The sequence below is a fragment of the Amblyraja radiata genome, chromosome 10, assembly GCF_010909765.2.
Source record: "Amblyraja radiata isolate CabotCenter1 chromosome 10, sAmbRad1.1.pri, whole genome shotgun sequence".
In the NCBI taxonomy this organism is placed as follows: Eukaryota; Metazoa; Chordata; class Chondrichthyes; order Rajiformes; family Rajidae; genus Amblyraja; species Amblyraja radiata.
Window position 1 is genome coordinate 411,942 of NC_045965.1, and position 13,993 is coordinate 425,934.

General features: G+C 45.6%; 1 protein-coding gene across 4 annotated transcripts in view; it reads right to left on the bottom strand.

Moving 5' to 3' along the window:
* Nucleotides 1–13,993, bottom strand: part of LOC116977436 (ral guanine nucleotide dissociation stimulator-like 1) — a 227,567-nt gene that overhangs the window by 80,101 nt on the left and 133,473 nt on the right. For 3 of the 4 annotated variants that reach the window (XM_033027866.1, XM_033027868.1, XM_033027864.1), the window contains exon 2: nt 2,166–2,273. In XM_033027866.1, the coding sequence (XP_032883757.1) occupies nt 2,166–2,273 (108 nt within the window). Of the gene's footprint in view, nt 1–2,165; nt 2,274–5,225; nt 5,492–13,993 lie in introns of those variants that run through there. The other variant, XM_033027867.1, reaches the window with a different exon arrangement.

A 13,993-nucleotide genomic window follows, 5' to 3' on the forward strand; every position in this document is an offset into this window, starting at 1 on the left:
CATTCTCTCAGCATATGACAGACCCGCCATCCCGGGAATTAACCTTGTAAACCTACGCTGCACTCCCTCAATAGAAAGAATGTCCTTCCACAAATTAGGGGACCAAAACTGCACACAATACTCCAGGTGTGGTCTCACTAGGGCCCTGTACAACTGCATCAATACTCTTTGCTCCTATACTCCTCCTCTTGTTTTGAAGGCCAACATGCCATTCGCTTTCTTCACTGCCTGCTGTACCTGCATGCTTACTTTCATTGGCTGATGAACAAGGACCCCCCAGATCCCGTTGTACTTCCCCTTTTCCCAACTTGACGCCATTTAGGTAATAATCTGCCTTCCTGTTTTTGCTACCAAAGTGGATAGCCTCACATTTATCCACATTAAACTGCATCTGCCATGCATCTGCCCACTCACCCAACCTGTCCAAGTCACCCTGTATTCTCATAGCATCCTCCTCACAGTTCACACTGCCACCCAGCTTTGTGTCATCTGCAAATTTGCTAATGTTACTTTGAATCCTTTCATCTAAATCATTGATGTATATTGTAAATAGCTGCGGTCCCAGCACCGAGCCTTGTGATACCCCACTAGACACTGCCTGCCTTTCTGAAAGGAACCCGTTAATCCCTACTCTTTGTTTCCTGTCTGCCAACTAATTTTCTATCCATGTCAGCACTCTACCCCCAATACCATGTGCCCTAATTTTGCCCACTAATCTCCTATCTCACCAGGGACTAATTTACTGTACCAAACTCCTGTTGTGTTGTGTCTTTTGTAAAAAATTATTTTCTAACATGTAAATACTGATTCTGTTCTATTCTGTTCTGTTGTTTTGCACAATCGGCAGGCATTGCCACTTCCATTTCACTGCACATCTTGTATGTGTATGTGACAAATAAACTTAACTTAACTTGACTTGAGATAAATCCCATTAGGGTCTTTTTACCCTGACAATTCCTTAGTTCTATCCATACTGACTCAACATCTCCTGTTTCAATGTCACTCCTTGCAAGGGACTGAATTTCATTTCTCACCAACAGAGCTACCCTATCCCCTCTGCCCACCTGTCTGTCTTTTCGATAGGAGGTATACCCTTGGAAATTCAGTTCCCAGCCCTGGCCCTCTTTGCAGCCATGTCTTAGTAATTCCCACAACAAGCCGTGCGTGTGAGTTTAGTTTTAGTTTTAGAGATGCAGAGTGGAAACGGGCCCTTCAGCCCACCGAGTCCGCTCCGACCAGTGATGCCTGCACACTAACACTACCCTTCACACGCTAGGGACAATTTTACATTCATACCAAGCCAATTCATCTATACACTGTATTCACCCGATGGCAATTGTACAATGTCTTTCTGCTGACTGGATGGCACGTAACAAAAACTTTTCACCGTACCTCGGTACAAGTGGCAATAAACTAGACTGAACTAACCTTCAAGCTGGTATTTCTTTGGAGTGGAAACCGGAGCACCTGGAGAAAACCCACAAAGGTCACATGGAGACCGTACAAACTCCATACAGACAATACCCGTGGTCAGGATCGATCCATGGTCTCTGGCGCTGTAAGGCAGTAACTCTACCGCTGTGCCAGATATCTCGATGTAATCAAATTAACAATTCCCATCCACTCTGTGCAACTATTCAGATCATGATCTAATCAATGCCTAGACACTAATACCTCTATCAGTTGTGCAAGTTGCAAGTACCCACAGGTTTTGAACACAATACAGGTCCACTAGTGACTTTCCAGCAACTGGTGTTCCAGCACCTCCTTTAATCCGGACAACATTACCAGAGCGCTCTTGAAATTCCCCCCGAAAATGTGACACCTCGGCCGGGTGAAGTGGCCGATCTCCACCTCATTGGGACTTGCGCAGTGATCTGCGGGTGGAATTTGCCCCCTGCGGCCGGGGCTCTGGAACTCCGGCCCAGCCAGAGCCGGCAGATCCGTTCCCATTGCCGACTTCCCAGGCCGACTTTGCGCGCCGTTGTCTTGGTCCCTGGGCGTCCTAGGCAGAACGTCCCGATACTCTCGGAGGCCATGACCTCTGTTGGGCCGGCAACACTACACGGGTAATCCAGAAAGCCTCTGGAACATAGGGTGCCGGAAAATCGGTGGTGGACCTGAACGGCAGGAATTGGAGATGAAAATCTGTAACAGCCACTCACCCCCAGCCATCTTGCACCTTTGTTGGCAGCTTGTTGTATCTGAACCTTCTTCAACGTAACATTGTAGACGGCTCCTTCTTCCACCTCTTCTCCCCACTCTGAATTGTGCTGTGGAAGAGAAAACCCAAAAAACACTCAGTCCTTCTGCTGAGAAACAATGTATAATAACAATGTATAAATATAGTTCACAGCAGGCAAAATTTAGATGACATACACTCGCCTCAGCTGAAAATGGTACAAGCATAATCGCGCACCACTCATGGGACATTTAGTACATTCAGGAGACAATGCAATATTCATTACTTTCACAAGGGTGAGATTGATTCTTGTTTCAGAGTTTGAACAGGTTATCATTTGGCAACAAATGTTGTTCCCTACATGCGGTGTAAGATTCCTCTCACAGTGGCATTTAACGTTGAGATACATTTAGTATCAATATACGGCACGATGGCATAGCAGTAGAACTGCTGTCTTGCAGCGCTAGAGACCCTGGTACGATCCTGACTACGGGTGCTGTCTGTAGAGTTTGTACGTTCTCCCCGAGAAAGCATGTTGGCCTTCATAACAAGAGGAGTTGAGTAGATCAGATTCAGATTCAGATTCAACTTTAATTGTCATTGTCAGTGTACAGTACAGAGACAACGAAATGCATTTAGCATCTCCCTGGAAGAGCGACATAGCATATGATTTGAATAAATATTTACATTAGCATGTATACAGACATAGTGTTTTTCCTGTGGGAGGAGTGTCCGGGGGGGGGGGGGGTGATTGGCAGTCACCGAGGTACGTTGTTGAGTAGAGTGACAGCCGCCGGGAAGAAGCTGTTCCTGGACCTGCTGGTCTGGCAACGGAGAGACCTGTAGCGCCTCCCGGATGGTAGGAGGGTAAACAGTCCATGGTTGGAGTGAGAGCAGTCCTTGGCGATGCTGAGCCCCCCTCCGCAGACAATGCTTGCTTTGGACAGATTCAATGGAGGGGAGCGAGGAACCGGTGATGCGTTGGGCAATTTTCACCACCCTCTGCAATGCCTTCCGGTCGGAGACAGAGCAGGTGCCATACCATACTGTGATACAGTTGGTAAGGATGCTCTCGATGGTGCAGCGGTAGAAGTTCACCAGGATCTGAGGAGACAGATGGACCTTCTTCAGTCTCCTCAGGAAGAAGAGACGCTGGTGAGCCTTCTTGATCAGAGTTGAGGTATTGTGGGTCCAAGAGAGGTCATCGGAGATGTTAACACCCAGGAACCTGTAGCTAGAAACAGCAAAGAGGTCCTTCTGCAGTTGTACAGTGCCCTGGTGAGACCACATCTGGAGTATTGTGTGCAGTTTTGGTCTCCCTTGAGGAAGGACACTCTTGCTTTTCAGGGAGTGCAGCGACTGTCATATGTTGAAAGAATGGAGCGACTGGGCTTGTATACACTGGAATTTAGGATGAGAGGGAATCTTATTGAAACATATAAGATTATTAAGGGATTGGATACACTAGAGGCAGGAAACATGTTCCCAAAGTTGGGGGAGTCCAGAACTAGGGGCAACAGTTTAAGAATAAGGGACAGTCCATTTAGAACGGAGAAAAAAAATTTCACCCAGAGAGTTGTGAATCTGTGGAATTCTCTGCCTCAGAAGGCAGTGGAGGCCAATTCTCTGGATGCTTTGAAGAGAGAGTTGGATAGAGCTCTTAGAGATAGCAGAGTCAAAGGATATGGGGAGAAGGCAGGAACAGGGTACTGATTGTAGATGATCAGCCATGATCACAGTGAATGGGGGTGCTGGCTCGAAGGGCCGAATGGCCTCCTCCTGCACCTATTGTCTATTGATCTGCGTGGGTTTTCTCCGAGATCTTTGGTTTCTTCCCACACTCCAAAGACGTACAGGTGTGTAGGTTAATTGACCTGGTGTAAGTGTAACATTTGTCCCGAATGTGTGTAGGATAGGGTTAATGTGCGAGGATTGCAGGTCGGTGCGGATTCAGTGGGCCTGTTTCCGTGCAAAACTAAACAGAAACCACTATCTATACCAAAATGATATTTTGCAATATAGGAAAGTACCATAATTCAACGCAACACAACATTCATATATATTACAAATTTATCAATGCAAGCAAAATGTCTAACCCTCTCTCACAACCTTGTTCAGTTTAGTTTAGAGATACTGCATGTAAACGGGCCCTTTGACCCACCAAATCCATACAGCCCAGCGATCACCCATTCACACTTGTTCTTCGTGTAGGAAGGAACAGCAAATGCTGGTTTATACCAAAGATAAGACACAAAATGCTGGAGTAACTCAGCGGGACAGACAGCATCTGTGGCGAGAAGGAATGGGTGACGTTTTGGGTTGGAATCCTTCATCCGACTCGAAACGTCACCTATTCCTTCTCTCCAGAGATGCTGCCTGTTCCGCTGAGTTACTCCAGCATTTTGTGTCTATCTTCACGCAAGTTCTATGTAATGCAACTGTCTCATCCCAGACTACACGCCAGGGGAAATTTCATAGTGGGCCGATTGGCCTCCACACTCGCACGTCCTTTAGGATGTGGGAGGAAAACCAGAGCACCCGGAGGTAACCCTACGCAGCCACAGGGAGAACGTGCAAACTACCCACAGACAGCACAGAAAGCCACAATCGAGCCTGGGTCTCTGGCGCAAGCAAGGCAGCAGTTCTACCCGCTGCGCCGCCCTCCTCCAGTGCATTTATAGACCAAGAGCCTAGAAAGTTTATAATTCACAATAGGCACTGCAGTAAAACAACATCGCACTTGAGAGAAAGCATGATAGAAAATCTTTCACTTCAATTTCCCCCCTACTATGAATCTAGGTATCAACAAGATTTTTTAAATGAAGTAAGATTTAATTAAAAATTTAAGATCTTAATTTTATGCAAAAACAAAAAATTGGGATAGTCAACAAGTTAAGTGTATGAGAGGACAGAGAGCGCATTGCATTACTTTTCAGACATTGTACCGTGGCAAGGCCAACATATTGCCAGATAAGAAATGCTAGTTCTGGCACTATTTCCCTCGCCCCCACTGCTAAACAAAACAAAGCAGAACCAACTGTACCATTTTAGGCTTCCAAGGTAACCGCATTCTTATTTTCCTCTTCATGATCCACACTCTCGGGTTCTCAGGCGCTTTGAACTGAAGTTTTAGAAATCCTGTCACACACTCCACTGAGTTACAGCGCTGCTCGCTCGGCTTTGGAGCAAATCCATTGCTGGCAGAGTTCACGGCAAACCCCTCCCACTGTGATGCAAGGCTGTTCCTGTTTGCCCACGCTGAAAACCTCCCTTTCCAAAGTCTATCTCTCCCTCTCTCTTTCCCTCCCTCCCTCTCTCTCTCTTCCTCCCTCCCCCTCTCTCTTTCCCCACTCTCTCTCCCCCCTCCCTCTCTTCCCCTCCCTCTCTTCCCCTCCCTCTCTTTCCCCTCTCCCTTCTCTCTTTTCCCCCTCCCTCTTTCCCCGCTCCCTCTCTTCTCTCTCCCCCCCTCCCTCTCTCGTTTCTCTCCCCCTTCCCTCCCTGTCTCTTTCCCCCCTCCCTCTCTCTCCTTTCCCTCCCTCTCTCTCCTTCCCCCCTCCCTCTCTCTCTTTTCTCTGTGACTCTCTCTTGCCGCTGTCTCTCTCTCCCTCTCCACAACAAAGTCTAACCCTGCTTTGCCAGAGAACCTCTCGGCTTCATGCTGGCATGTACTTGAGACTACAGAGGCACGGCCAGCCTCCTGTGACTAAAGGTGCAGGCAAGCGCTTTTTCTTGTCAGGAGCAGAACAAAGGGAAGGAGTGGTGTCGAGGGGTGGGTTTACAGGCAGACATTATCTATCTGCCTGTGTAGACTTGTATGAATAATTAACAACAACCCCAGTTCAATTGAGATGTATGTATACAATGTGGATGTCAGTCGCCTCTTCCAGACAGAGTACAACAAATCTTAATCGCCAAACACACACACTATGATCCAAATGCAAAAGAAACACACTCACAAATAATAAAAGGAGCTCGCTAATCACGCTACATCTTGTGCCAGCAAAAAAAAGGGCCGCTGATACCATGTCAATGAACTCTGGAGATGAAGGCAAGCAAAGTAACGGTGATTTTTCGTCAGGGGGGACGGGGGTTTAATGTACCAACATTCCTTTCCCTTCCACCCACTCTGTACCCAAAAACCACGCTAACAATGATTATCGTTTGCGCGGGACCTGAAAGAGGGGATTCGTGAAATGTTTGCGGTAGGATAAATATTGACGTGGGGGAATACAAAAGTGCTACGTTTTGTTTTTTGAAATGCAGTGTTCCTTCCCCGTGACGGTGGTGAAACTCACTAGATGGAAAAAGGGGCAGGTTGAGCAATGGAAATGGTGGCAATCAATCATTAAAATCTCGGCGGTGCAGATGGAATTCTCAATTCAACGTGTTGACCCTCGTTACCGAACCGTAGAGGGCGGCTATTTAATCGAGAGCATTTCCAGCACAGGCACTCAAATTACTTGGCCAACTCGCAGGGAATAAATGTTGGCGCGGCCAAATCTGGCAATGGTCAAGAGAGTGAAAAAATAAACTTCCAGCGGATTAGCTTTCAAGCGCGTGCTTTTGAAGGCGTTTAGGTCTGCAACTGACACCTTCCCAAGCGGAAAGCACGAAAACTGCACAAATGCAAAGCTGGAGAAAGGGTTGCGATTCCTTTCACAGGGTTTGGAATCTTCACAGGGTGTTACCCAATTACCAGACAATGCCTGGTTTCCGTGGAAACGCCCAGACAATCTGTATCTGGACTCAAACGGGTAGAGCGAGACACTGAGATGTATTTCTCTCTCTTTCTCTCTCTCTCTCTCTGGCACAGAAGACAGGACAGATGTGGAGATGCTCATTTGATATATTGTCCTCACTGTTTTGTGCGCCTTCAATAATCTCCACTCAAGCACAGACCAGTTTTCAGACCCGACTCAACATATAGTGATCTGAATGTTTCCACTTGGCTTAGAGCCCCATTACCTTGTATTTAGCATTAAAAAAGTTCTGCTAATTCTACATTTAGCACAGGAGACGAGGGGTGATCTTATAGAGGTGTATCGGGTAGATGCAGAGTGTTTTTTTAAAGCCCAGAACCAGATGAAATGTGAGGGGGGAAAGATTTAGTAGGAACCTGAGGGGCAACTTTACTTGTTACACCAAGGGTGGTGGGTGTATGGAACAAGCTGCCAGAGGAGGTAGTTGAGGCAGGTACTAACGCAACGTTTAAGAAACAATTAGACAGGTACATGGATAGGACGGGTTTAGAGGGATATGGGGCAAACGCACGGAAGTAGGACTAGTGTACATGGGACATGTTGGTCAGCATGGGCGAGTTGGGCTGAAGGGCCTGTATGACTTTATTGTGTGTAGGTACACAAAAATGCTGGAGAAACTCAGCGGGTGCAGCAGCATCTATGGAGCGAAGGAGATAGGTAACGTTTCGGGCCGAAACCCCTCTTCAGACCTGATGACTTTATTGTGTAACTGATGCGTACACAAAAATGAACAAAATTAGATTTCACATGTTATCAATAAATATGATCAGAGATTTGTTCCACCCTCATCATTCCTTCTTCTCCCTGCTCCTGTCCAGTAGAAGATACAGAAACTGGAAAATGCACACCACCAGACTCAGGAACAGCTTCTTCCCCTCTGTCAACAGGTTTCAGAACTGTCCTTCCATAAGCCAGGGTACTGTCCGATTCACCTCTACTCTATTGCGGACATTGTCCAAGGAACTGATGCGCTTCAATGCTGAGAACTATATTCTGCACTCTGTATCTTCCCTTTGTTCTACCCAATGTACTTGAGTTTGACATGGTTGCCTTTATATATAGTATTATCTGATTTTATTTCTACCATTAATAATAATGCAGAGAGAAAAATAGCAGAGTGCAGAATATAGTCTTGGAGCATTTTGTGGCGTGACAATTACAAAGAAAAAGCGCAGCGTGCACAATGCGGGTAGGGTGGAAGATCGAGAGTACCCTCTAACCTATGGGAAGACCCTTCTGATCCAATAACATGCAATAGAATGCTTTACACTGCACCTCGGTACATCTATAAAAAGTAGAATTACACCAATATTTTTTTTGCACACAACCACATTAACTGTCAGTGGTACACAAAATTGCTGGGGAAACTCAGCGGGTGCACTGTCAGTGTTGTTTAGTGATTGGAAGTTTTCAAAGCAAACCGTGTGTATTTACAACCATAATTGCTGCCCGAGACAACCCATTTAAAAATTCATGATGATTAAGTACAGATTTAATACGCATTTTAATTTAAGAACATTTTGATAATCGCATTATGATTTCCATTTGAACATTTGAAATAAGAAGAGACACAAAATGCTGGAGTAACTCAGCAGGACAGGCAGCAACTCTGGAGAGAAGGAATGGGTGACGTTTCAGGTCGAGCCCAGTCCCAAGACAGGTCTCAACCCGAAACGTCACCCATTCCTTCTCTCCAGAGATGCTGTCTGTCGCGCTGAGTTACTCCAGCATTTTGTGCCTACCTTCACTTAATATGTTGCATTTAACTGTCAGTCTTATAACAGAGCATACAGATTCCTCCAACCTCATCTACTGTATCCGTTGTTCCAGGTGTGCACACCTATATATTGGTTAAACCAAGCGCAGGGTTGGTGATCGTTTCGCTGAACACCTCTGCTCCGTCTGCTGAGACATACATGATCTCCTGGTCGCCAATCACTTTAACTCCCCCTCCCATTCCCACACTGACCTTTCTGTCCTGGGCCTCATCCATTGTCAGAGTGAGGCCCAGTGCAAATTGGAGGAACAGCAACTCATATTTCGATTGGGCAGCTTACACCCCAACAGTATGAAGATTGACTTCTCTAACTTCAAGTAACCCTTGCTTTCCCTCTCCCTCCATCCCTTCCCATCCTAGTTCTCCGACTAGTCTGACTGTCTTCCTGATTAAATGTTACTTTATATGTTTCATTGTCACCTTCCCCTAGCTAACAATGATCTATTCTATATTTTCCTTGAGCTTCGTCCCCTTTTATCTCTCGTTTTCACACCTTTCCCATCCATATCTCTCGTTTCCCTCTCCCCTGACTCTCAGTCTGAAGAAGGGTCTCGAACCAAAATGTCACCCATTCCTTCTCTCCAGAGATGCTGCCTCTCCCGCTGAGTGATTGCAGCGTTTTGTCTATTTAGATTGAAGATACAAGAAACTGCAGATTGCTACAATGTGCATGTTATCAAAATCAGTTTTTGTGTCAGATTTTCAGCATCTACGCTTTCCTACAATTTGGGCTAAAACCTCCTGTAACCATTCGATTACAATTATTTCGAATCAAAAGTGCATTTATTCCTATAACACCTAGTACAGGCAGTTTCTCAAAAAATGTGTGTTTCCATGCCACAAAGTAGATATAATGAGGCTGATGAATTAGGAAACATGCGGGCTGAGTTGGTTGCGACGGGATTTCGATCGGGAACTTGTAAAGTGCATAAAAGTTACTTGACATATAGAGAAAAAAAGCTGTCTTGTAACAAAAAAAAACCGAGGGAAAAAAAGGTGCTATGTAACATACCCACAGCAATCAAACACCACTGTCTTTTAAGAACAGTCTGTCAGTTTCACTGAGGCTGGGCATTGATATTGACAAGCAACTTCCATTGACACTTGTGCAATGATATTTTATTGAACAATTAATCCAACATAAATATTTTTAGCTTCCGGTAATAAAACTAAACTTAGCTATTAAATATTATTGAGATTCAGAAACTACAAGACCAACATGATTTTCTATAGCACTGGCGCAGCTGGAAAAGCCCTTGCCTCACAGCACCGGTGACCCAGGTTCAATCTTGACCTCAGATGCTGTCTGTGTGGAGTTTGCATGTTCTCCTTGTGCGTGTGGGTTTCCTCCGGGTACTCCATTACCATTCCCACATCCCAAAGACGTGCGAGTTTGTTGGTTAATTGGCCCCTCGTGTGTAGTAGATGGGAAATTGTGATAATGTAGAACTGCTGTGAACGGGCGACCAATGGCCGGCGTGGACTCGGTGGGACGAAGAGCCCGTTTCCGTGCTGTATTTTTCTAAACTCAAGGCTTCTTGGGAGTGCACCGAAGATCGACACAAAATGCTGGAGTAACTCAGCGGGACAGGCAGCATCTCTGGAGAGAAGGAATGGGTGACGTTTCAGGTTGAGACCCTTTTTCAGACTTACCTCAGCCTTAAAAATCTGAAGATGATTTGCTTTTATGCACTGTGAAAATGGTAATATTGTTTTCAGTATCAGTGGTGAGGGAGACACAGAGATATGGAAGGGCAAGGTGTGAAACTGAGACATCGAAGGGGAAATTTCCGGGACAGTGCAGCACGATGGCACAGCGGTAGAGTTGCTGCCTTACAACGCTTGCAGCGCCAGAGACCCGGGTTCAATCCAGACTATGGGTACCATCTGTACAGAGTCTGTACGTTCTCCCCGTGAGTTTTCTAAAGACGAACAGGTTTGTAGGTTATTAGGCTTGGTATAAATGTAAAATTGTCCTTAGGATAATGTTAATGTGTGGGAATCGCTGGTTGGTGCACTCGGTGGGCTGAAGGACTTGCATCTCTAAACTAAATTTCTGGAACAGTGCAGCACGGTGCCTTAATTGGTACATGTGACAATAAACTGACCTTGAAACCTTGAACTAAATTAAAATGTAGATCATTGCTAGAATAGAGGGTGAAAAGAAGGGTCTCGATCCAGAAACGTCGCCCATTCCTTCTCTCCAGAGATGCTGCCTGTCCCGCTGAGTCACTCCAGCTTTTTGTGTCTATCTAGGGGTGGGTGAAAGTTGCACTCAGGAGTGCAAGTATTACATTATCACAGAACTATCTGCAAATGCAAAATAAAATCCACAATGCGCGACAGAGGATATTATTTCTGGCTTTATCAAATATGATTCACCTGGCTCCAGACTCACGCCTGCATATTATGGCTAATCAACTTGTCAACCTGTGGGCCCAGACTAGTGAATCATTGCTTCCATGCCGATACATCTGCTGCAAACAAATCAACAGCACCCTTCACAATGTGTTAAGGTAAAAGCTCACTTCAAACCCACTGCCACTGAAAATTATCTAGGTATTATTCAGCACAGTGCAGCATAGTTGCAGAGTTGCTGCTCACATCACCAGAGACCCGGGTCCGATCCCGACTATGGGCACTGTCTCTACAGTGTTTTCCCATTCTCCATGTGACATGCGTGCGTTTCCTCCCACATCCCAAAGACTTGCTGGTTTGTAGATTATTTTGGCCTCTGCAAATTGTCCATCATGTGTAATATGGAACTAACTAGTGCATTGGCAATGTGGAGGAAGGAACTGCAGATGCTGGTTTAAACCAAAGGTATAGACACCAAATGCTGGAGTAACTCAGCGGGATAACATCTCTGGAGAGAAGGAATGGGTGACAATTTTTGTCGAGATCCAAACTATTTCAGGTCTCGACCTCAAACGTCACCCATTCCTTCTCTCCAGAAATGCTGCCTGTCCCACTGAGTTACTCCAGCTTTTTGGGCCTATCTTTCGTGTATTGCTGGTCGGCGGAGACTCGGTGGGCTGAAGGGCCGAGCTGTTTCCACACTGTATCTCCAAACTAAACTAAACTATTCCTTTTATGCTCCAACCGTTTTAGTTTGCTCCAGAAACAAAGTTCATCAGCATCTGTGAATAATTTTCTGCTTAAAGTAAATCGAAATGTGCCATCCAAAATATTAGTGTATCCTACATTATACCCAGAAGCTGGCTGAATGATATGATCCTGGAACCAAGTGATCATAAGTAACTAAAGCTGGGAAAGCTTACAGATGCCTCACTTAGATCCTCGAGGAACAGAAAATACTGAAATTATCCTAAACATTCAATGCCATGAAAAGACACAAAACGCTGAAGAAACCTAGCAGGTCAGGCAGCATATCTGGAGAACACAGACAAGTAACGTTTCGGGTCGGGACCCTTCTTCACTGATTGCAGGCAGTAGAGGAAGGAAAGACAGCTAGGAGAGTTGAGGGGTTTCAGTCTAGTTTATTGTCATGTGTACCGAGGTACAGTGAAAAGCTTTTGTTACGTGCTATCCAGTCAGCAGAAAGACAATACATGAGTACAATCGAGCCATTTACAGTGTATAAATACATGATAAGGGAATAACATTTAGCGCAAGGTAAAGCCAGTAAAGTCTGATGAAGGACAGTAGGTCAAAGGTGAACACAGGTGAGGGACGGGAAGGAGGATTATTGATAGGTAGATGGTTGTCAAAGCCCAGAGATGAACACACACAAGATGTGGACAAAAGGATGTGAGTTGCAAATTGTGAAGTTAGAGGATTGATGTAGTGTGACTGGTGTAGCTAGGGCAAGCAATGTAGGAGGAGGGGAGATAGGTACAAGGTCAGCCAAGGGGCAGGGAGAGGTGGGGGGGTAGAGATGGGAGAAAAGAGAGGGTAAAGGGGAAGGGGTGGGAGTGGGAAGTTGTTTAGTAGAGGTTAACCAAAGATGGAGAATTCCATGTTCATACCATTGGGTTTAGTTTAGTTTAGAAATACAGTGTGGAAACAGGCCCTTCTGCACACACCGACCAACAATCACCTGCACAGTAGTTCTATCCTACACACTGGGGGCAATTTACAGAAGCCAATTAAGCTACGAACCCGTACATCTTTGGGATATGGGAGGAATCCGGAACACATGAAAGAAACCCATGGGGTCACAGGGAGAACGTGCAAACTCCGTACAGGCATTACTTAATGCTGTCCCTATACACTACACACAAAGGACAATTTATAATTTTACCCAAACCAATTAACCTACAAACCTGCACGTCCAAGGAATGTGTGAGGGAACCCACACAGGTCACGGGGAGAGCGTACAAACTATCGAGAGGCAGTACCCGTAGTCAGGATCGAACACGGGTCTCTAGGGCTGTAAGGCAGCAACTCTGCACCACCGTGCCCGGGATGTAAGCTACCCAAGCCATTAGGAGGCAGCATTCAATTCTGCATTGGATTGCTCTGATGTTGACATCTAGTGATCAAGTATTATAATGAAACAAGAACCTGCATTCATTTTGTTTTTCACCCACACAAGATTTCCTATGGTATCTTCAAGAACTTCTACTTTACTTTTTTCTACTCCAACTTCAAGTAACCCTTGCTTTCCCTCTCTCTCCATCCCCTCCATCTTCCCACTTCTCTGACCAGTCTTACTGTCTCCGACTACATTTTATCTCTGTTTGCTTTGTTGTTACCTTCTCCCAGCTAACAATGATCTATTCTACATTTGCCTTGATCTCTATTCCCTTTGTCCCATTTTCACACCTTACTCTTCCATACCTATGTACCTCCCACTCCCCTGACATCAGTCTGAAGAAGGGTCTCGACCCGAAACGTCACCTATTAACATGTTTGGCTAAGATACCATGGGAAAAAGACACAAAAAGCTGATGTAACTCAGCGGGAACAGGCAGCATCTCTGGAGAGAATGAATGGGTGACGTTTTGGGTCGAGATCCTTCTTCAGACTGAGAGTTATGGGAGAGAGAGACTCAGAGATATGAAGGGTAAGGTGTGAAAACGAGAGATCAAAGGTGACAAAGGGCAAGGAAAATGTAGAATGGATCATTGTTAGCTGAGACAACTTGAAACGTCGTCTGTCCATTCCCCCCACAGATGCTGCTTGACCCACTGAGTTCCCCCAGCACTTTGTGTTTCACTCAAGATTCCCCATCTGGAGTTCCTTGCATGCAAACTATATCTTGATGAACATCAGGGGAGTTGTCTCTTTTGTTCTGGCCAATTGATAGTT